The sequence below is a fragment of the Oncorhynchus gorbuscha genome, linkage group LG18, assembly GCF_021184085.1.
Source record: "Oncorhynchus gorbuscha isolate QuinsamMale2020 ecotype Even-year linkage group LG18, OgorEven_v1.0, whole genome shotgun sequence".
Classification (NCBI taxonomy): Eukaryota; Metazoa; Chordata; class Actinopteri; order Salmoniformes; family Salmonidae; genus Oncorhynchus; species Oncorhynchus gorbuscha.
In genome coordinates this window covers 47460876-47483667 of record NC_060190.1, presented here as the reverse complement: position 1 = coordinate 47483667, position 22792 = coordinate 47460876, and the positions used below count along the sequence as shown (strand labels likewise).

Sequence of the window (22792 nt, the reverse complement as noted above, 5' to 3'; positions counted from 1 at the left end):
TTCCACCGGTCTAATATCCATTGCATGTTTCTTGGCCCAAGAAAGTCTTATTGGTGTCCTTTAGTAGTGATATCTTTGCAGGAATTTGACCATGAAGGCTTGATTCTCGCAGTCGCTGAACAGTTGATGTGTCTATAACAAACTGAGCATTTATTTGGGTTGCAATCTATGAAGTGCAGTTAAGTCTAATGAACTTATTCTCTGCAGCGGAGGTAACTCTGGGTCTTCCTTTCCTGTGGCAGTCCACATGAGCCAGTTTCATCATAGCGCTTTTGCAACTGTTCTTGAACAAACGTTCAAAGTTCTTATTTTTTGGGATTGACTGACCACGTTTTAAGTAATGATGGACTCATTCTCTTTGCTTATTTGAGATGCTCTTGTCATAATATGGATTTAGCCCTATTTGGTCAAATACCATCTTCTGTATACCACCCCTACCTTGTCACAACACAACTGGATTAGCTCAAACACATTAAGAAGGAAAGAAATTACACAAATTAACTTTTAACAAGGTACACCTGTTAATTGAAATGCATTCCAGGATACTACCTCATAAAGCTGGTTGAGAGAATGCCAAGCGTGTGCAAAGTTGTCATCAAAGCAAAGTGGCTGCTTTGAAGAATCTCAAATATAAATCCTATATTGATTTGACACTTTTTTGGTTACTACATGATTCCATGTGTTATTTCATAGTTTTGATGTCTTTACTATCTTCACTACAAAGTAGACAATAGTCAAAGAAAGAAAACCCTTACATGAGTAGGCATGTCCAAACTTTAGACTGGTACTGTATATTCTTATGCGCAACGCAGAGTGCCTGGACATAGCCCTTAGCTGTGGTATATTGACCATATACCACAAACCCCCGAGGTGCCTTCTTATTGCTATTTTAATCTGGTTACCAACGTAATTCGAGCAGTGCAAATACATGTTTTGGCATACGAGTGGTATAATGTCTGATATACCATCGACTGTCAGCCAATCAGCATTCAGGGCTCAAACCACCCAGTTTATAAATGACCATTAATATATTACCATAAGAATGTATATATTCCTGCTACCAGTCACTTTTCAGCCTGGTTTACATGTATATTTCACTACCAGACACTTTTTATTTATAAATCCACCTCAACCTTAGTAAGGTCCTGGCAGTAACCTGTATGTACTTGCATTCTCGTGTTTCTAACTCACATTGTAGTTTTTGTGTGGTTGACATTTTTTATATTGTTGGGAAAGAGCTATCAAGGTACAGTTTTACACCTGCTTTGTCCTGTGCAAGTGGCGAATAAACTTTGAAACTTGAAAATAATCATTTTCTTTACCCCAAATGTATAATTAATTCGAGAACCGGAATACAAGACTAGCTCCTTCCACTGAGGGACGATAGTGAGTCGTTTTCGACGCATATCCTGCGATAAAACACCACTGAGAAAGAAGAGTCAAAACCATTTTTTTTTTACAGTCTATGGTGTAAACAGAAGGATATGGCCGACGAGAGGGGAGCAGGCGACAACAATATCAACGACAACATGGGCAACCAACTACAGCTCTTACCCGGTAAATGTGTCTTCAATTGAATTGCATTGGTAGACTAGTGTACTGAATACGTTGGTTATTGTAAATGGTAAAGCCTCGTTATGCAAGCCAAAATCAGTTTTGTATTCTGCAAAGAATCGAGGCCACACCACTTCAAGTGACAGCATAATCAGCTCACTCAATCGCTGTCGCAGCGAAGCACATTTTTTTGTATCTTGACGGATTGATTGCTTGTTTTATCATTTGTAATATCTTGCTAGCTAGCTATGGAATTGTTTCATCAGACTGTAATCAAACTGTCTATTTAGCTGGCTAGCTACCATGTATGCTAATGTGATTTAATCCCCAGCTGATAGTCATGTCAGTCTACTTACACATGGCATTAAAATGCATTAGCTTGCCAGAGCTAGGTTTTCTGGTCTGTGTGTATGATCACTGGTAATCATCATCTAAATGCATGTCCAACAGGTTATGCTATTGTCAACACGATGACTAAGGGAAATACTTTAAAAAAAATAATAATAACAATGCGGTCATTTGAAGTAAAAGAGAAAGTACATATTTGCTTGTTTAAGTATGTATTGCTTGCTACTCACTATTATAGAAAATGAAGAGGAAGAGGAGAATGAGATGGAGACTGAGGACCGTGACAGTGAGGATGCAGAAAAACCAAACATAAACTTTGACCCCAGTCTTCCAACTTCACATGCTGTGGGTTTCATATTTACTTCTACAAAGTATTGTTGTGCAGCTGTATCAGTATTCAGTATGGGGTTTTCTACACACACAGTACTAATTATTCTTTCCTTATCTGGGAAATGCTTCCCTTCTGCCTTTTAGTCACTTAGTCAGTAATTTATTCAAATAAGCAGTGCAGTTAGAATTGCCTACTGATTCAAGTAGTGCTGTTTCTTCATGTATCTGATAATGTCTCTCCCTCTAATGCCCCCCCTTCCCTCCCAGTACCTGGGCTCAGATATGGAGGAGTTTCATGGGCGCACAGTGCACGATGACGACAGCTGCCAGACCATCCCAGTGCTGCCATTCACAGCTGTCATGCTGATCCCAGGACAGACCCTGCCGCTGCAGCTCTTCAGACCGCAGGAGGTCAGCATGATGCGAAGCATTATCCAGAGAGACCGCACCTTTGCTGTTCTTGCACACAGGTATGGCGGGAGAGAGGAGGAGGAGGAGAATGGGAGAGGGGGACGGACGGGGGGGGGGGGTGTATGGGTTCAGAAAGAGTGGTAATCGTAATGGGCTGCATTCCAATTGGCTACCCCTCTCCACAAAGTTTTCTCTTGCTCATTCTCCGTCATGTATTAGAATACATTGGATTGGTGTGTATTGCACTGTTTGAGCATGGCTAGAGTAGAGCACAGTAGGGTGTTGCTAAATAGGTGTGTCTGTGCCCCCCCCACCTCCAGTGAAACAGGCGAGGTGCAGGCAGAGTTTGGGACGACGGCTGAGATCTATGCTTACCGGGAGGAGCAGGAGTACGGCATTGAGACAGTCAAAGTGAAGGCAGTCGGGCGGCAGCGGTTCAAGGTCCATGAGATCAGAACGCAAGCAGATGGGTGAGTGGAATTAAATGTTACTGACCAGATCAGAACGACCTAAATCCTCTTAGAACCTGGACATAGTAATGAGTAAAACGGCTAATAAGACACAGACCAACATCTATCCAATCTGTCTATCAGTTGAGCTTCACTCTGACTTTCATCATCATTCTCAGGTTCATAAAGGCATTGTCTTCATGGCCATATACAGTTGAAGTCGATAGTTTACATGCACTTAGGTTGGAGTCATTAAAACTTGTTTTTCAACCACTCTTCAAATTTCTTTTTTGTCAAGTCTGTTAGGACATCTACTTTGTGCATGACACAAGTAATTTTTCCAACAATTGTTTACAGGCAGATTATTTCACTTATAATTCACTGTATCACTATTCCAGTGGGTCAGAAAGTTACATACACTAAGTTGACTGTGCCTCTAAACAGTTGCTTTAGAAGCCTCTGATAGACTAATTGACATCATTTGAGTCAATTGGAGGTGTACCTGTGGATGCATTTCACGGCCTACCTTCAAACTCAGTGCCTCTGCTTGACATCATGGGAAAATCAAAAGAAATCAGCCAAGTCCTCAGAGAAAAAACTGTTGATCTCCACAAGTCTGGTTCATCCTTGGGAGAAATTTCCAAACGTATGAAGGTACCACGATTATCTGTACAAACAATAGTACGCAAGTATTAACACCATGGGACCATGCAGCCGTCATAGCACTCAGGAAGGCGACGCCTTCTGATTCCTAGAGATGAACGTACTTTGGTGCGAAAAGTGCAAATCAATCCCAGAACAACAGCAAAGGACCTTGTGAAGATGCTGGAGGAAACGGGTACAGAAGTATCTATATGCACAGTAAAACAAGTCCTATATTAACACAACCTGAAAGGCTGCTCAGCAAGAAAGAAGCCACTGCTCCAAAACCGCCATAAAAAAAGCCAGACTACGGTTTGCAACTGCACATGGGGACAAAGATCATACTTTTTGGAGAAATGTCCTCTGGTCTGATGAAACAAAAATAGAACTGTTTGGCCATAATGACCATCGTTATGTTTGCAAGCCAAAGAACGCCATCCCAACCGTGAAACACGGGGGTGGCAGCATCATGTTGTGGGGATGCTTTGCTGCAGGAGGGACTGGTGCACTTCACAAAATAGATGGCATCATGAGGGAGGACAATTATGTGGATATATTGAAGCAACATCTCAAGACCGCAGTCAACAAGTTAAAGCTTGGTCGCAAATGGGTCTTCCAAATGGACAATGACCCCAAGCATACTTCCAAAGTTGTGGCAAAATGGCTTAAGGACAACAAAGTCAAGGTATTGGAGTGGCCATCACAAAGCCCTGACATCAATCCTATAGGAAATGTGTGGGCACAACTGAAAAAATGTGTGCGAGCAAGGAGGCCTACAATCCTGACTCGGTTACACCAGCTATGTCAGGAGTAATGGGCCAAATTTCACCAAACCTATTTTGGGAAGCTTGTGGAAGGCTACCTGACATGTTTGACCCAAGTTAAACAATTGAAAGGCAATGCTACCAAATACTAATTGGGTGTATGTAAACATCTGACCCACTGGGAATGTGATGAAAGAAATAAAAAGCTAAAATAAATCATTCTCTCTTACTATTATTCTGACATTTCACATTCTTAAAATAAACTGGTGATCCTAACTGTCCTAATACAGGGAATTTTTACTAGGATTAAATGTCAGGAATTGTGAAAAACTGAGTTTAAATGTATTTGGCTAAGGTGTATGTAAACTTCCGACTTCAACAGTAAGTAGAGATTATGTATGTATGAGCAGGAAATATTTTGTAAGTGATACCATAAGTAACCACAAGATGGAAAACTCACTTTATTTGTATTATCTGAGTGGGAAAGCACATAAGACACTATTCCCTATAAAGGGTGGACAATCATATCCTCAGAGACAGTGGTAAACCAATTGTTTTGTGACCAGCAGTATATAGTTACAGCAGTGTTTCTTTCCCAAATACATGGTTGTTGAGAGTTAGAATAGTAGAATACACAAGGTGCAATTTCGACATTTTGGTTGTGCATAAGCAATTCCTTTTGGTGTTTCAGTCACTAACCAGGTTTCCATCCAAACTGTCTCTAACCCGAATAGAAAGAGGAGGGAGGCCCCGGTGCACAACTGAGCAAGAGGACAAGTACATTAGTGTCTAGTTTGAGAAACAGATGCCCTCACAAGTCCCAAACTGGCATCTGCAAAACACCAGTCTCAACGTCAACAGTGAAGAGGCGACTCTGGAATGCTGGCCTTCTAGGCAGAGTTGCAAAGAAAAAGGCAGACTGGCCAATAAAAAGAAAAGATTAAGATGGGCAAATGAACACATACACTGGACAGAGGAACTCTGCCTAGAAGGCCAGCATTCCGGAGTCGCCTCTTCACTGTTGACGTTGAGACTGATGTTTTGCGGGTACTATTTAATGAAGCTGCCAGTTCATTACCAGTCAAAATTTTGGACACCTTTTCTTTATTTAGACCTATTTAGACTATTTTCTATATTGTAGAATAATAGTGAAGACATCAAAACTACAAAATAACACATGGAATCATTTAGTAACCAAAAAAGTGTTCAAATATATTTTATATTTGAGATAATTAAACGTTTCCACCCTTTGCCTTGATGACAGCTTTGCACACGCTTGGCACTCTCAACCAGCTTCATGAGGAATGCTTTCCCAACAGTCTTGAAGGAGTTCCCACAATGCTGATCACTTGACTCCTTATCCTTCACTCTGTGGGTCAACTCATCCCAAACCATTTCAATTTGGTTGTCGGCTGATTGTGGAGGCCAGGTCATCTGATACAGCACTCTTATCACTCTCCTTGGTCAAATAGCCCTTACAGCCTGGAGATGTAACTACATGATTCCATATGTGTTATTTCATAGTTCATAGTCTTCAGTATTATTCTACAATCTAGAAAATAGTTAAAATAATGAAACTCTTGCATGAGTAGTTGTGTCAATTTTTGACTGGTACTGTACATGCACAAATATAAACGCAACATGTAAAGTGGTCTCATTTTTCATGAGCTAAGATCACAGAAATTGTAAATACACACAAAAAGCATATCAAGAATCCGATTAAACAACATGATAATTACACAGGTGCACCTTGTGCTGTCGACAATAAAATGTGCAGTTTTGTCACACAACACAATGCCACAGATGTCTCAAGTTTAGAGGGAGTGTGCAAGTGGCATGCTGACTGCAGGAATGTCCACCAGAGCTGTTGACAGAGAATTTAATGTTCATTTGTCTACAATAAACCGCCTCCCACGTTGAATTAGGCAGTACATCCAACCAGCCTCACAACTGCAGACCACATGTAACCACTCCAGCTCAGGACCTCCACATCTGGCTTCTTCACCTGCGGTGTCATTTGAGACCATCCACCCGGACAGCTGATGAAACTGAAGAGTATTTCTGTCTGTAATAAAAACCCTTTTGTGGGGAAAAACTCATGCTGATTGGCTGGGTCAGCTCCCCAGTGGGTGGGCCTATACCCTCACAGGCCCAACCATGGCTGTGCCCCTGCCCAGTCATTAATTGGGGCCTAATTTATTTATTTATTTTGATTTACTGATTTCTTTATATGATCTGTAACTCAGTAAAATCATTGAAATTGCTACATGTTGGATTTATATTTTTGTTCAGTATAATAATCATCATTCGAAATAAACTTGGAGTAACGCAATGAAATGTTGTGGTCATCCCACTATGACTTGGGAAAACATGCAGTTTATTCTGCTACATAATTAATAAGTTATGATGAACTTCAAATAGTGGTCAAAGTGCAAGTTGATGAGCTTGATGGTGGTTTCCAATAAATATCAAGGGGCTTATCCTGTTGACATGATGATCGATGCTTGGCTGCCATTTGACAAATAAAAGTCTTCGCACTTTTTAATAATCCATAATAGGCATCACTACACACCCTGGTTCGATTCCAGGCTGTATCACAACCGGCCGTGATTGGGAGTCCCATCGGGCGGCGCACAGTTGGCCCAGCGTCGTTTTGGTTTGGCTGGGGTAGGCCGTCATTGTAAACAAGAATTTTAACTGACTCGCCTAGTTAAATAAATACAAAAATACCCACACTATTTTTGCGAGCTGTTGGCTAGAGAGCACGTGCCAACACCAGAGTGGGCACATTCACTATCTAACGCTACATTTATTGTGACAAAATCATCAGTTGTGATGGAAATCCATTTAACAAGTCCAATTTTATTGAACCACATCTCTGGTGGGAAAATGTGCGTATTTGTTTTAGGCAGAATTTATAATATTCCCATGAAAATCTGTCGCCAATTGGATGGAAACCAAGCTAGTGTCAGTCAGCTAACAATTTTTTGATTTGTAAATTAGCAGCTATAGTCCTGGCCGATAGTGTTTATAGTGATATCTCTCGCGTCTTCAGTCTGTCTATTCATTAGTAGGTGTACATAGACCCCCTGAGTTCAAAACAATTTGGACCTGTTGGTGCACTTGGTGACTTGCCTATGATTATGTGTCGGCGGTCATTCACCCTACACTGTGACCACCCTGCGATCTATACACCCTGGTGACCTCTTCAACATATGTCTACTGTTTATTAGCATCGAAATAGTCATCAGTCACACAGAGAAAAGACAATACATATCATAGAGTACATACATCCATGAATGTATTCATCTCAAAGGCAAGCCTTTCTCCTCTGACATGGTTATATCACTGTAAATGGAGAAAATGGACTTGACTCTATCTTGTTGTATTTTCCACAATTTAATCAATTTAGTCAGTCACCAGACTATTTCATTGAAGGAGCCTAGTTTAAATGTAGGCCTAAAATATGAGGTTATTAGCCTACAGCCTAGTGAAAATGACATTTATTGGAGCTCACCTTTTGACTGAAATATGTCAGCCAGCTTGTTGGCCCTTTTCTCTTCTCTTGCACCTGGCTGTCAGTGTAATTTCATAAGGTTGTGGCTGTTTTTACTTTATGGTAACCCGCTTGTGATGACTTTGTCACTGGGAACATATCCAATTCTCTGCTAAACAAACCGACAAGCAAATAGGCCTAGTAGCAGAGATTCAGCACCATGGATAGCGCAGTGGTTGATCAAATCACTGTGAATCTGACTAGTCAAGCCTGTGCACTCACTGTTGTTATTGTAACATGGAACAGTGTAGCAGATGTGTATTTCTTCAAGCGCGTTTGTGGACACCGTGTAACTGCCGTTTTGTTAACACTGAGTAGCTGCCGTTTTATATTTTGAGCATTTGCCAGTGTCACAAAGCTAGTTTGGAGATTTGGGAATGCGAGATGGAGATTGCCTTCAGTAAATGTGTTGATAGGTGGCGTGTAGCATGGAAATAATAGTAAGCAATACAATTTAAAGTCATGCACGTAAGTGATGTTTTCTATTGGGGACTTTATGTTGAGTAGGCCTAAGCTAAATATGGTTGGCTGCTAGCATTGTGGTGACTGGTCTAATGTATGAATGAAGTCAGAGAGTTAATATGTCCGGCAGGGTTCTCTCCAAAGAATGTAAGACTGGCGCTACGCCACCTTGTGGACTGGCTGTGCCACTATCTATTTTTTAAATTGCAGGTACCACACCCTAATATGGTATGTTTGTGCTCTGTGTCCAGTTTATGCAGCTATTTTCACAAGCTATCTGCAATTAGCACCCCTTCTAGGATGTTTTTATGTCATCTGAGCAATGTTTGTACCAAATATCATGCTTTTATCTGTTCCATAACAGTTTTATGGTCAAATATGTATATTATGGAAGCCATTTTGGATTTACGCAAAACAAAAAACTATTCCTGGTAAAATGTTAATGGACACACCTTCTGGGATGTTTTCATGTCACCTGTTTGCACCAAATTGCATGCTTTAATCCACCACGTAATGTTTTTTTCACTAAGGCCCCAGATTATCTCCTCTCTCTGATGAAGTATGCTTTTGCTCTATAATTGAAATGCATAGTATACGTACCTAAGGGTTTATACACTATCTTTGTTTATCTAGCCCCAATTCTCTCTCTGTCTTCTCTCTTGTCTCTTTTAGAATCAGACAGGCCAAGGTGCAGATCCTCCCTGAGCGGATCCTTCCAGACCCCCTGACTGCAGTGCAGCTCACGCCCCTGTCCCGCCTCCACATGCACCCCTCCTCCAGACCCCCTGCCCAGAGCTGCAAACAGGCCCAGTGCTGGTGGGCCACCTACCGCCAGGTCCGACACACATTATTCTTGTGGAAATTAGGAACGGGGGAGGGATGGAGTCAATGTTAATTGTTTGTTAGGGTGATGTTTGGATGTTGAAGATGCCGAGGAGAGGTGGCGGTCTTCAGGCCGAGACATACAAAACATGAGATGTGTTCAAATCAAGGCCCAACCTTATGAAGTGTTCATATAAACTTGTTTTAGCTAGAACAGACATGCTTCTTTGTCATTTGGGAAAAGGAAACATATCTGGTCTTTATACAGTTGCTCACTCCTGAATGCAACCTGGCATCCCAGTGTTTGTGTTCAACAATGAAGATGAATAAAGAAGTTCTCTTGCTGAGTTGTTGTCTGTGTGTTTGCCTCTGTTCTCCTCAGAGGAAGTTCCACTGTGCCAACATGACCTCGTGGCCTCCCTGGGTCTACGCCCTCTATGACTCTGTGAGTACTGAATGCCCTGCTCATCTCTGCTCTGTAGGTTAGTGTGCTAACTTATCAGGGCTAGATAGAACTACTGTGTGTGTACAGACATAACATTTCCACTGGAACTTGATTAAGATGATTTATTCCATAATGCGAGTTTAGTGACTGTTATGACACACATCCTGTTTGTAACATGGTTTCTTGTGTTTGTCTCCCAGGAGACTCTGATGAAGAGAGTGAAGAGACAGCTCCATGAGTGGGACGAGAACCTCAAGGATGATTCCCTCCCCACAAACGCTATAGGTACAACTGCCCTCTAAGCTATGTATATACACTGAACAAAAAAAATAAATGAAACAATTTCAAAGATTCTACTGATTTACAGTTCCTATAAGGAAATCAGTCAATTGGAATAAATGAATTAGGCCTTAATTTATGGATTTTACATGACTGGGAATACAGATATGAATCTGTTGGTCACAGATGCCTTTAAAAAAAGTGTGTGGATCAGAAAACCAGTCAGTATCTGGTGTGACCACCATTTGCCTCATGCAGCGTGACACTCCTTCACATATCGTTAATCAGGCTGTTGCTTGTGGATTGTTGGTTCCACTCTTCAATGGGCTGTGCGAAGTTGCTGGATATTGGTGAGAACTGGAACGCTGTCGTACACGTCAATTCAGAGCATCCCAAACAGGCTCAATGGGGTGACGTGTCTGGTGAGTATTCAGGCCATGGAAGAACAAGGACATGTTCACTTGGTTTGTGGTTGTGAAGCCGGTTGGATGTACTGCCAAAATCTCTGGTCCACATACCTGCAGTCAGCATGCCAATTGCACGCTCCCTCAAAACTTGAGACATCTGTGGCATTGCGTTTGCGTGACAAAACATCACATTTTAGCAGGGCCTTTTATGGTCCCCAGCACAAAGTACACATGTGTAATGATCATGCTGTTTAATCAGCTTCTTGATATGCCACACCTGTAAGCTGGATGGATTATCTTGGCAAAGGGGAAATGCTCACTAACAGGGATGTAAACTCATTTTTGCTCAAGATTTGAGAGAAATAAACGTTCTGTGTGTATGGAAAAGTTGTTTTATTTCAGCTCATTTAACATGGGACCAACACTTTACATGCTGTGTTTATATTTTTGTTCAGAGTATTTATGCCACCTAAAATCTTTAGAGTACTACTGACAATCTCACGGAATTCAAATCCTGAACTGTAATATTCCTGCTCTCCCTCCTTCCTGTCAGATTTCTCCTATAGAGTGGCTGCCTGTCTGCCCATAGATGATGCCCTTCGGCTCCAGCTGCTGAAGATTGGCAGTGCCATCCAGAGGCTGCGCTGTGAGCTAGACATCATGGCCCGGGTGAGCACAGACACAGACATGTGCGCCCACACACAGAGCAAGAAATACACATCACTAAACCTTACAATATAAAGGCCAGGCACACTGCTCAACAGATGGAACAGGCAAGGACTTGTTCATCTGTGAGAAACAGAGCCTTATCCACACATGGTCTGTGCTATCAGAAATCCTTGGGACGTCCATACCCCATTAAAGTTGAGGTAATTTAAAATGGTTAAGGGTTATGGTAGGGACGCCCCAAGGATCAATGATGGTACTGACCATCCACACACGGTTTGATATGTACCCCGAAACGCACAACACACATCCATCCAGCTGTACCGACTGACTCCCCGACTGATCTGTCTAACCTCTGACCCCCTACTCCTCCCTGCTGTTCTGTGGCAAACGCCTGTCTCCCTCTCTTCCCTCTCCCCTCTCTTCCCTCTCCTCTCTCTTCCCTCTCCTCTCTCTTCCCTCTCCTCTCTCTTCCCTCTCCCCTCTCTTCTCTCTTTCCCTCTCTTCTCTCTTCCCTCTCCTCTCTCTTCCCTCTCCTCTCTCTTCCCTCTCCTCTCTCTTCCCTCTCCGCTAATATTCTAGTGTTTATATACTGAACAAAAATGTAAATGCAGCATGTGACAATTTCAAGATTTACAGTTCATATAAGGAAAGCAGTCAATTGAAATGAATTCATTAGGCCCTAATCTATGGTTTTCACATGACTGGGCAGGGGCGCAGCCAAGGGTGGGCCTGGGAGGGCATTGGCCCGACCACTTGCGAGCCAGGACCACCCACTGGGGAGCTAGGTTCAGCCAATCAGAATCAGTTTTTCCCCACGAAAGGGCTTTATTACAGACCGAAATACTCCTCAGCTCCATCAGCTGTCCTGGTGGCTAGTCTCAGATGATCCTGCAGGTGAAGAATCCGGATGTGGGGGACCTGGGCTGGCATGGCTAAACGTGGTCTGCGGTTTTTAGTCCGATTGGACGTACTGCCAAATTGTCTAAAACAACATTAAATTCTCTGGCAACAGCTCTGGTGGACATTCCTGCAATCAGCATGCCAATTGCATGCTCCCTCAACTTGAGACATCTGTGGCATTGTGTTTTAGAGTGGCCTTTTATTGTCCCCAGTGCAAGGTTCACATGTGTAATGATTGTTTAATCATTGTTTAACCAGTTTCTTGGTATGCCGCACCTGTCAGGTGGAAGGATTATCTTGTCAAAGGAGAAATGCTCACTAACAGGGATGTAGACAAATTTGTGCACCAAATTTGAGAGAAACAAGCCTTTTGTGTGTATGGAACTTTTCATGAAACATGGGACCAGCACTTGTTTGGTTTTATATTTTTGTTCAATATATTTAGCCACTGATTATATACGGTATAGTGATTATCTTTTCCCCTCTGAGTCGGTGGGTTGGAGATGCTGCCTTCCTTTGTGAACTCTCTGAAGCATTGAGAGCTGTTACAGTGCTACTTCCCTAAACCCTACCTCCATCATCACCCTCATCTCCACTCTGATCACTCCGAGCCTGCACCACTGCTTGCTTGTCTCTCATCGTCCCTCAAAGTCTCCCTTCAGTTCCAACGTCAACAGAAAAGGGTGCTCTGGCATATGTCTCAGGAATTAGGGCTTAAACTGCTTCCGCACTGCATTCACCAGCCACAGCAGGAAAACTGGGCAGAGAGGCTTAGTGTCCACTTCTGTGGAAATTGAAAGTGGAATTATGTCTGGAATATAACAGCAATTGTCTGAATGTCAAGAAGGGAACAAGTATACCTAATGTCCTTCCTTATCTTCTCTCTGTTCATTCATATTTGGGCTCCCAAGTGGCGCAGCGGTCTAAGGCACTGCATCAGTGATGGAGGCGTCACTCCAGACCCTGGTTTGTTTCCAGTCTGTATCACAACCGGGCCGTGATTGGGAGTCCCATAGGGCGGCGCACAAATGGCCCATCGTTTGGGTTTGGCCGGGGTAGGCCGTCATTGTAGATAAGAATTTGTTCTCAACTGACTTGCCTAGTTAAATAAAGGTTAAATAAATATAGGGAGCGAGGGAGGAAGTGCATGGAGTTTCTATACATAAACATAAGGATGGTTGAGCATGAGACTCCCTCACACACGAAGACATGGCTCATGAGAATGTAGTCCTGTTGTACACTCCCAGGTTTTGTACTCTCATGATTCCAGCATGGCCATAGAAATGAAATGAGAATGGGATTACATTTACATTACATTTAAGTCATTTAGCAGACGCTCTTATCCAGAGCGACTTACAAATTGGTGCATTCACCTTATGACATCCAGTGGAACAGTCACTTTACAATAGTGCATCTAAATCTTAAAGGGGGGTGAGAGGGATTACTTATCCTATCCTAGGTATTCCTTAAAGAGGTGGGGTTTCAGGTGTCTCCGGAAGGTGGTGATTGACTCCGCTGTCCTGGCGTCGTGAGGGAGTTTGTTCCACCATTGGTGGGCCAGAGCAGCGAACAGTTTTGACTGGGCTGAGCGGGAACTGTACTTCCTCAGTGGTAGGGAGGCGAGCAGGCCAGAGGTGGATGAACGCAGTGCCCTTGTTTGGGTGTAGGGCCTGATCAGAGCCTGGAGGTACTGAGGTGCCGTTCCCCTCACAGCTCCTTAGGCAAGCACCATGGTCTTGTAGCGGATGCGAGCTTCAACTGGAAGCCAGTGGAGAGAGCGGAGGAGCGGGGTGACGTGAGAGAACTTGGGAAGGTTGAACACCAGACGGGCTGCGGCGTTCTGGATGAGTTGTAGGGGTTTAATGGCACAGGCAGGGAGCCCAGCCAACAGCGTAGTTGCAGTAATCCAGACGGGAGATGACAAGTGCCTGGATTAGGACCTGCGCCGCTTCCTGTGTGAGGCAGGGTCGTACTCTGCGGATGTTGTAGAGCATGAACCTACAGGAACGGGCCACCGCCTTGATGTTGGTTGAGAACGACAGGGTGTTGTCCAGGATCACGCCAAGGTTCTTAGCGCTCTGGGAGGAGGACACAATGGAGTTGTCAACCGTGATGGCGAGATCATGGAACGGGCAGTCCTTCCCCGGGAGGAAGAGCAGCTCCGTCTTGCCGAGGTTCAGCTTGAGGTGGTGATCTGTCATCCACACTGATATGTCTGCCAGACATGCAGAGATGCGTTCGCCACCTGGTCATCAGAAGGGGAAAGGAGAAGATTAATTGTGTGTCGTCTGCATAGCAATGATAGGAGAGACCATGTGAGGTTATGACAGAGCCAAGTGACTTGGTGTATAGCGAGAATAGGAGAGGGCCTAGAACAGAGCCCTGGGGACACCAGTGGTGAGAGCGCGTGGTGAGGAGACAGATTCTCGCCACGCCACCTGGTAGGAGCAACCTGTCAGGTAGGACGCAATCCAAGCGTGGGCCGCGCCGGAGATGCCCAACTCGGAGAGGGTGAAGAGGAGGATCTGATGGTTCACAGTATCGAAGGCAGCCGATAGGTCTAGAAGGATGAGAGCAGAGGAGAGAGAGTTAGCTTTAGCAGTGCGGAGCGCCTCCGTGATACAGAGGAGAGCAGTCTCAGTTGAATGACTAGTCTTGAAACCTGACTGATTTGGATCAAGAAGGTGATTCAGAGAGAGATAGCGGGAGAGTTGGCCAAGGACGGCACGTTCAAGAGTTTTGGAGAGAAAAGAAAGAAGAGATACTGGTCTGTAGTTGTTGACATCGGAGGGATCGAGTGTAGGTTTTTTCAGAAGGGGTGCAACTCTCGCTCTCTTGAAGACGGAAGGGACGTAGCCAGCGGTCAGGGATGAGTTGATGAGCGAGGTGAGGTAAGGGAGAAGGTCTCCGTAAATGGTCTGGAGAAGAGAGGAGGTGATAGGGTCAAGCGGGCAGGTTGTTGGGCGGCCGGCCGTCACAAGACGCAGATTTCATCTGGAGAGAGGGGAGAAAGAGGTCAGAGCACAGGGTAGGGCAGTGTGAGCAGAACTCAGCGGTGTCGTTTGACTTAGCAACGAGGATCGGATGTCGTCGACCTTCTTTTCAAAATGGTTGACGGAGTCATCTGCAGAGAGGGAGGGGGGGGAAGATTCAGGAGGGAGGAGAAGGTGGCAAAGAGCTTCCCTAGGGTTAGAGGCAGATGCTTGGAATTTAGAGTGGTAGAAAGTGGCTTTAGCAGCAGAGACAGAGGAGGAAAATGTAGAGAGGAGGGAGTGAAAGGATGCCAGGTCCGCAGGGGGCATTTTCCTCCATTTCCGCTCGGCTGCCCGGAGCCCTGTTCTGTGAGCTCGCAATGAGTCGTCGAGCCACGGAGCGGGAGGGGAGGACCGAGCCGGCCTGGAGGATAGGGGACATAGAGAGTCAAAGGATGCAGAGAGGGAGGAGAGGAGGGTTGAGGAGGCAGAATCAGGAGATAGGTTGGAGAAGGTTTGAGCAGAGGGAAGAGATGATAGGATGGAAGAGGAGAGTAGCGGGGGAGAGAGAGCGAAGGTTGGGACGGCGCGATACCATCCGAGTAGGGGCAGTGTGGGAGGTGTTGGATGAGAGCGAGAGGGAAAAGGATACACGGTAGTGGTCGGAGACTTGGAGGGGCGTTGCAATGAGGTTAGTGGAAGAACAGCATCTAGTAAAGATGAGGTCGAGCGTATTGCCTGCCTTGTGAGTAGGGGGGGAAGGTGAGAGGGTGATGTCAAAAGAGGAGAGGAGTGGAAAGAAGGAGGCAGAGAGGAATGAGTCAAAGGTAGACGTGGGGAGGTTAAAGTCGCCCAGAACTGTGAGAGGTGAGCCGTCCTCAGGAAAGGAGCTTATCAAGGCATCAAGCTCATTGATGAACTCTCCGAGGGAACCTGGAGGGTGATAAATGATAAGGATGTTAAGCTTGAAAGGGCTGGTAACTGTGACAGCATGGAATTCAAAGGAGGCGATAGACAGATGGGTAAGGGGAGAAAAAGAGAATGACCACTTGGGAGAGATGAGGATCCCGGTGCCACCACCCCGCTGACCAGAAGCTCTCGGGGTGTGCGAGAACACGTGGGCGGACGAAGAGAGAGCAGTAGGAGTAGCAGTGTTGTCTGTGGTGATCCATGTTTCCGTCAGTGCCAAGAAGTCGAGGGACTGGAGGGAGGCATAGGCTGAGATGAACTCTGCATTTGTTGGCCGCAGATCGGCAGTTCCAGAGGCTACCGGAGACCTGGAACTCCACGTGGGTCGTGCGCGCTGGGACCACCAGATTAGGGAGGCTGCGACCACGCGGTGTGGAGCGTTTGTATGGTCTGTGCAGAGAGGAGAGAACAGGGATAGACAGACACATAGTTGACAGGCTACAGAAGAGGCTACGCTAATGCAAAGGAGATTGGAATGACAAGTGGACTACATGTCTCGAATGTTCAGAAAGTTAAGCTTACGTAGCAAGAATCTTATTGACTAAAATGATTAAAATGATACAGTACTGCTGAAGTAGGCTAGCTGGCAGTGGCTGCGTTGTTGACTTTGTAGGCTAGCTGGCAGTGGCTGCGTTGTTGACACTACACTAATCAAGTCGTTCCGTTGAGTGTAATAGTTTCGACAGTGCTGCTATTCGGGGGCTAGCTGGCTAGCTAGCAGTGTTGATTACGTTACGTTGCGTTAAAAGAACGACAATAGCTGGCTAGCTAACCTAGAAAATCGCTCTAGACTACACAATTATCTTTGATACAAAGACTGCTATGTAGCTAGCTATGTAGCTAGCTACGATCAAACAAATCAAAACGTCGTACAGTAATGAAATGAAATGAAATGAAAATGTGATACTACCTGTGAATGCGGACCGGGTTGTTGAGTTCTATTCAGAAGACGTTGGCTAGCTGTTGGCTAGCTAGCAGAGTCTCCTACGTTAAGGACGACAAATAGCTGGCTAGCTAACCTCGGTAAATTAAGATAATCACTCTTAAGTCTACACACTCTAAACTACACAATTATAGAACAGCAGAATCTCTATGGGCATGACTGTTAGGAGATGATGGATGTGTGTGTCAGTATGGATATGTGAGGTAATTCTCTAGCTTCATTATTGTAGCTGGCTTTCTTTCCTCTGACTGAAGATAATAAGCACTCTCATGCAGCTGCCTTGAGAAAGAGGGTTATAAAGAGAAACACCTGGCCATTCTGAGGTGGTTGTTAGTACAGGCAATAACTGCAGGGATGTTTGATTCTGCTACAGAAGTCTGGTGGTTTGAACATGAAGTCACATTAGTGGTCTTTTTTTCCCACAGTGCACCTCGCTGTGTTGCAAGCAGTGCCAAGATACAGAGATCACCACCAAGAACGAGATCTTCAGGTGAGGGAGAGATGCACCTAGACTCTGAATAGTTTCTGTGTCTGTCGAGTAGTCTAACACTGGTTGTCAGAGTGAGCTGGTAGTGTGTGAGTGTTGCGAAACACAGGGACCCAAAAGGAGAGGCAATGAGCTTCTCCGGACCCATTTTTGGTTCTCTGCAGCCCTACTTGGGAACGGGCAGCTATACATACACTGAGTATATAGAACATTAAGAACACCTTCTCTTTCCATGACATAAGCTGACCAGGTGAATCCAGGTGATCCCTTATTGATGTCACTTGTTAAATCCACTTCAATCAGTGTAGATGAAGGGATCAGACAGGTTAAAGAAGGATTTTGAAGCCTTGAGACAATTGAGACACGGATTGTGTACACACATTCACAGGGTGAATGGGCAAGACAAAGATTTAAGTGCCCTTGAACGGGGTATGATAATAGGTGCCAGGCGCCCTGGTTTGAGTATGTTAAGAACTACAACGCTGCAGGGTTTTTCACACTCAACCGTTTCCGGTGTGTATCAGGAATGGTCCACCACCCGAAGGACATCCAGCCAACTTGACACAACTGTGGGAAGCATTGGAGTCAGCTGGTCCAGTGTCCCTATGGAACGCTTTCAACACCTTGTAGAGTCCATGCCCCAACAAATTGAGACTGTTCTGAGGTCAAAAGGGAGGGTGAAACTCAATATTAGGAAGGTGTTCCTAATGTTTGGTATATTCAGTGGACATAACTGATGACTGATGTGTTTGATACAGTATACATTTCAAACACACTAGATTAATGATGCTGTAGGTGCATTTGTACTCTGCTCAAATGAGAGCGATGAAGGAAGGATTAAGCAGAAGTTGTCTCTTGTTTGACATTCATCTAGTTCAGTTTCATAACCATCTCTCTGTCTACTGTCCCAATTCAGTTGGTCTAAACTGTCTGACCTGTACCTTACCACAGCCGTAGCCACCTGGCCTGTGGTCATTGTAGTATGTTTGTGTAATTTTAGAATATTTGTAGTTTTAGTATATTTCTATACTTAAAAATGTTTGCATGTCAATTCAGCTGCTATTTGTACAATGTGGTTTAGACAATCACTTAAAAAAAAAATCTGTACCGTGTCTCCTCTCTCTCCTCCTGCAGCCTGTCTCTGTACGGCCCCATGGCAGCCTACGTCAACCCCCACGGCTACGTCCATGAGACCCTGACCGTCTACAAAGCCAGCAACCTCAACCTGGTCGGTAGGCCGTCCACACTCCACAGCTGGTTTCCAGGGTAATGCCTCTCTTTACATGACACGCACAACAACAGTACCAGTCAAGAGTTTGGACACAAGTACTCATTCCAGGTTTTTTTTTTTACAATTTTCTACATTGTAAAATAATAGTGAAGACATCAAAACTATGAAATAACACACATGGAATCATGTAGTAACCAACAAGAAGTGTTAAACAAGTCTAAATATATTTTATATTTGAGATTCTTCAAAGTAGTCACCTTTGCCTTGACGACAGCTCTGCACACCCTTGGCATTCTCTCAACCAGCTTCATGAAGAATGCTTTTCCAACAGAGTTCCCACATATGCTCAGCACTTGTTGGCTGCTTTTCCTTCACTCTGCGGTCCAACTCATCCCAAACCATCTCAATTGGGTTGAGGTCAGGTGATTGTTGAGGCCAGGTCATCTGATGCAGCACTCCATCACTCTCATTGGTCAAATAGCCCTTACACAGCCAGGAGGTGTGTTTGGGGTCATTGTCCTTTTGAAAAATGAATTTTAGTCCCACTAAGTGCAAACCAGATAGTATGGTGAAGATGTAACCTTCTGAAAGTATCCTAGGCCAACCAGCTTTCGCCAATTGGCTTCAGTTGGCCGGTGTGTGACCATTGCAAAAGTTGTTTGACTTTGGATAGCCTATCCTAACTAGCCCCATAGGGATATCCAACGTGAAATCAAATGTAGCACGGTCAGTGTGCGTTCCACACCCATGTGTTTATAGTGGGCATTACAATTGGGTCGTGTGCAGCTGCACTTCAAATTCAGTGTTTCCCTATATTCATTAGGCAGCGGTGATCCACCACTGCTAAATTGTTCCCGCCGCTTCAAAAAAGTATGTAAAGCATGTAATAAATAAAAAAACATGTCATGTTTGTAAATATATATTTCTACTGTGGGCTCAATGACTGGAAGTCTATGGGAACAGCTAGAAATAGCAATGCACCCCTGATGCGCTGGATTTGTTTTTATGGGGAACACTTCAATTGATGATTACTTGGGTGTTGCCAGCTGTGGGCATGTTGGCAGGATTGAAATCAAATAAACGCAACCCACGGAAAGCTTACATCTCGCAAATCTCAGTTTGGGACAATACTGACATTTTGTAGTCAATTTTGACACTAGAATACATGTTTCTGACTCAAATTACACACACAGGCCGTTTTAAACCAGAGAAGTTGTTTTTTGGGTTAATTTGTGCTTTAATACCTTTATTTGGTCCAGGAATAATCTAAGCTGCTAAAGACTTGAAAACGAAAGCGTCTGGCCCCTTTGGTGTACTGTCATTTTTGGTATGTTGTCAATATGCTAAATGTATTTTTTTATATTTTTTTTTACATAGTTCTTCTTGCAGGGATACCTTACACACACAGCAGCTGTGTGTGTGGGTGCCTGGGTACATAACATCAGGCTTGACGGAGGTATTGACGTATAACCTGAACTGTTTGGAGAGAAGTAGAGCGTTCCATGGGCTTCTCAGTGGTTCTGTAACATAAGGCTCCTTCAACCAACGCCACTCCTCAGTGCTCTTCTCTAAAATGATCCCCATTATGCATTTTCTGCCTGAGACGATGCATTTGTGCCGGTGTTAGCCTCCAGTAATAATAATGACAGAAGTAACGGCCTCCACTTATTCTCCTCGAGGGCTGGCACTAGTCAAGCTGAGTCTTATTCAAATCCTCTCAGAGGGGAGGTATGGAAGGGGGAGGGGGAAGAAAGGGCTTTTACTCCACTCATCCTCTCTGCCACACTGCTTTTCTGGGGAAGGGTGCTTTTACAGCATGTTAGCATAAGGTGTTCTGAGAAGACTTGTTGTAGAGAGAGCAACAGACCCATAAGATGGCAGTTTTAGGCTGTATGCTGGCATTTGTCAGTATACAGCCGATTTGAATGGCCAGTGCTGCTGGGTGATACTTGTCATGCAGCCGCTTCAAATGGTATGCTGTTGCCAAGAAGAAGACACTGGGATACGTCTTAATTTGACAGGTGTCAGATGAGTGGCTGGAGGGGAGTGGTTTGTCTGTGTGCCTTGCTTCCATCTCCCGCCGCCGTTCCCACGTGAAAGCCAACAAAGGCTTTATGACAACAATAATAAGACATGTGGCATGCAGCACAAATGCATGAGGACTAATATGTTCTTTCTGTTTTTCCTCTCTCCCTTCCCCCTCAGGTATGCCTGGACGATTGCTCAGTGTCGTACCTGTGCTTCACACATGGGATGGAAGTTCACAGCCACCAAGAAAGACTTGTCCCCTCCTCGTTTCTGGGGCTTGACCCGCTCGGCCATGCTGCCCCGCATCCCCCAGACTGAGGGTGAGGAGGGGGATGAGGGCTCCCGCCTGCTCTGCCTGTGACAACATGGGGAACTCCCCTCCCCACCCCCCATGTCCCCAATGGCTCTTCGATCGCCCCACCCTGTCCACTGGGCAAGGGTCTCTATTTTAGTAATCGAGGCATCCCGCCCAACCCCCTGACAGCCATTGCAGCACATTCATCATATTAGTGTAAAGGTCATCCTGCTTTAAAATGGCATTTTCTAACATAGAGAGGGGGTGGGGGCAAGGAGGAGGTGGGAGGGGTGTTTTGTTCCTGACTGCAGGGACACTGCTGATGGAATGCGTTGCACATCGACAGATAGATGTGGGGAATGGAGCAAGAGATTAGTTCTGCAACACAGCATATCTTCCCCATAGCATGCTACTCTTGACCTGTCTGTATGGCTGTCTACTGTGGTCTGTCTATCCAGCTTCTATGCTATTTGCCACAGACACGGCACGCACCAGTGCATTGCCACTTGCTCTTAAACATAGTGGGTGTGACTTTGCATGCGGTATCCAGCTAGGTGTATATAGGCTTATAGACAGCCATCAAGAGGACCTTCAGTACCCATGATCTATCTCTAAACAAACCAATCAATAGAAAGCCACTTGTGATTCAGGTCCACTGTTTGTCCTCGATGTGTTTCTCAGAGAAGGTCAGTTCAGCTGGATCGGTCATAGAGAGTTAAACCATGTCAAATCCACGGTTTAGACGGTGTACGTACATATGAAAGTATACTTCTTTTACAAGGATGTATCATGCCTTTGTTTCATATGCCCGTTGAATGCATATGATGGAGGAATTCGGAACATGAACAATGTAAGGAAGCTATTGCTTTATTTTGAAATGCGTGGAAATATATTATTTGATTGGTTTTCATATTTTCACATTGTCTAAAATGTACACTATATGTAATACACATGTAGAGATAGAGGTTTCTATTTTGAAACAGGCGGAGGCCCATTGAACTGCAAGACACTGTTCCTTTGAAGACAAGGTGTACCTCTGGTTAGTGAAGACTAGAGTTGGTTTGATGCCTGGTGTACTATAGACTTGGATAGCAGGGCACAAGGCAGTGGAGCCAGAGATACTAGAATTTCAGTCTTTCGCCATGGTTCTATATGTGATGTTGCTGCACTAAGGGCATGGCTGGATGACGTGCCTATGGTCCAAATCAATGTCTAGTGAGCCACACAATTAAATGGGACATTGTGTTAATTAACCTGTATTGGTTAAAAATGGCAACATTATATCAAGTGTTACCTACATAACTATATTTTTGTTTAGATCAATGTATTTGTTTTAAATTAAGAATTGTATTCCTTGCTGATGTACAAGGTTATTTTGGCTCATGTTTGTAAGTAACCAATAAGAATCAATGTAGCAATTCTGGTCTGACATAGCTGATTTATCTATGTAGAACCTCAACACTCTTGCCCCTCCCATTGCCGTGTATTTCCATTTTAGAACATGTAATACATGATTGATTTGTTCAGCTCGATTATCAACATTTGAGTAAAGTAATTCCATGCAATAAGAAATGTTCTGCAATACGATTGAGATTGTCTTTTTTGTTTTTTTTCCCTTTGAGTTTTGTTAAGATTTTTTTTTTTTTTTAAGTGTTTATATGTGATGTCCCAGTTGGTAAACCTTAAAGGTCCAATGCAGCCATTTTTATATCAAAACATTACGACCAGGAATGTGACTTTCCCAAAGTGCACCGCACCCTTTGTTGGCACATCCCAGGGGATTAGAACTGATTCTAGAGGCTGACCCAAAACAATGCTGCCGGAGGAGA

The 22792-nt window shown here is 44.3% G+C and overlaps 1 protein-coding gene across 1 annotated transcript; it reads left to right on the top strand.

The window, feature by feature from the left end:
* Positions 1-594: 594 nt before the first annotated feature.
* crbn (cereblon) lies at positions 595-22550 on the top strand. The gene is made up of 11 exons (XM_046310177.1): positions 595-1557; positions 2141-2247; positions 2500-2702; positions 2964-3113; positions 9189-9351; positions 9721-9783; positions 9984-10068; positions 11023-11138; positions 17348-17412; positions 18544-18675; positions 20846-22550. Exons 1-11 carry the CDS (start codon positions 1485-1487, stop codon positions 21027-21029), a joined length of 1341 nt encoding a protein of 446 aa, XP_046166133.1. The 5' UTR covers positions 595-1484; the 3' UTR covers positions 21030-22550.
* Positions 22551-22792: the final 242 nt, after the last annotated feature.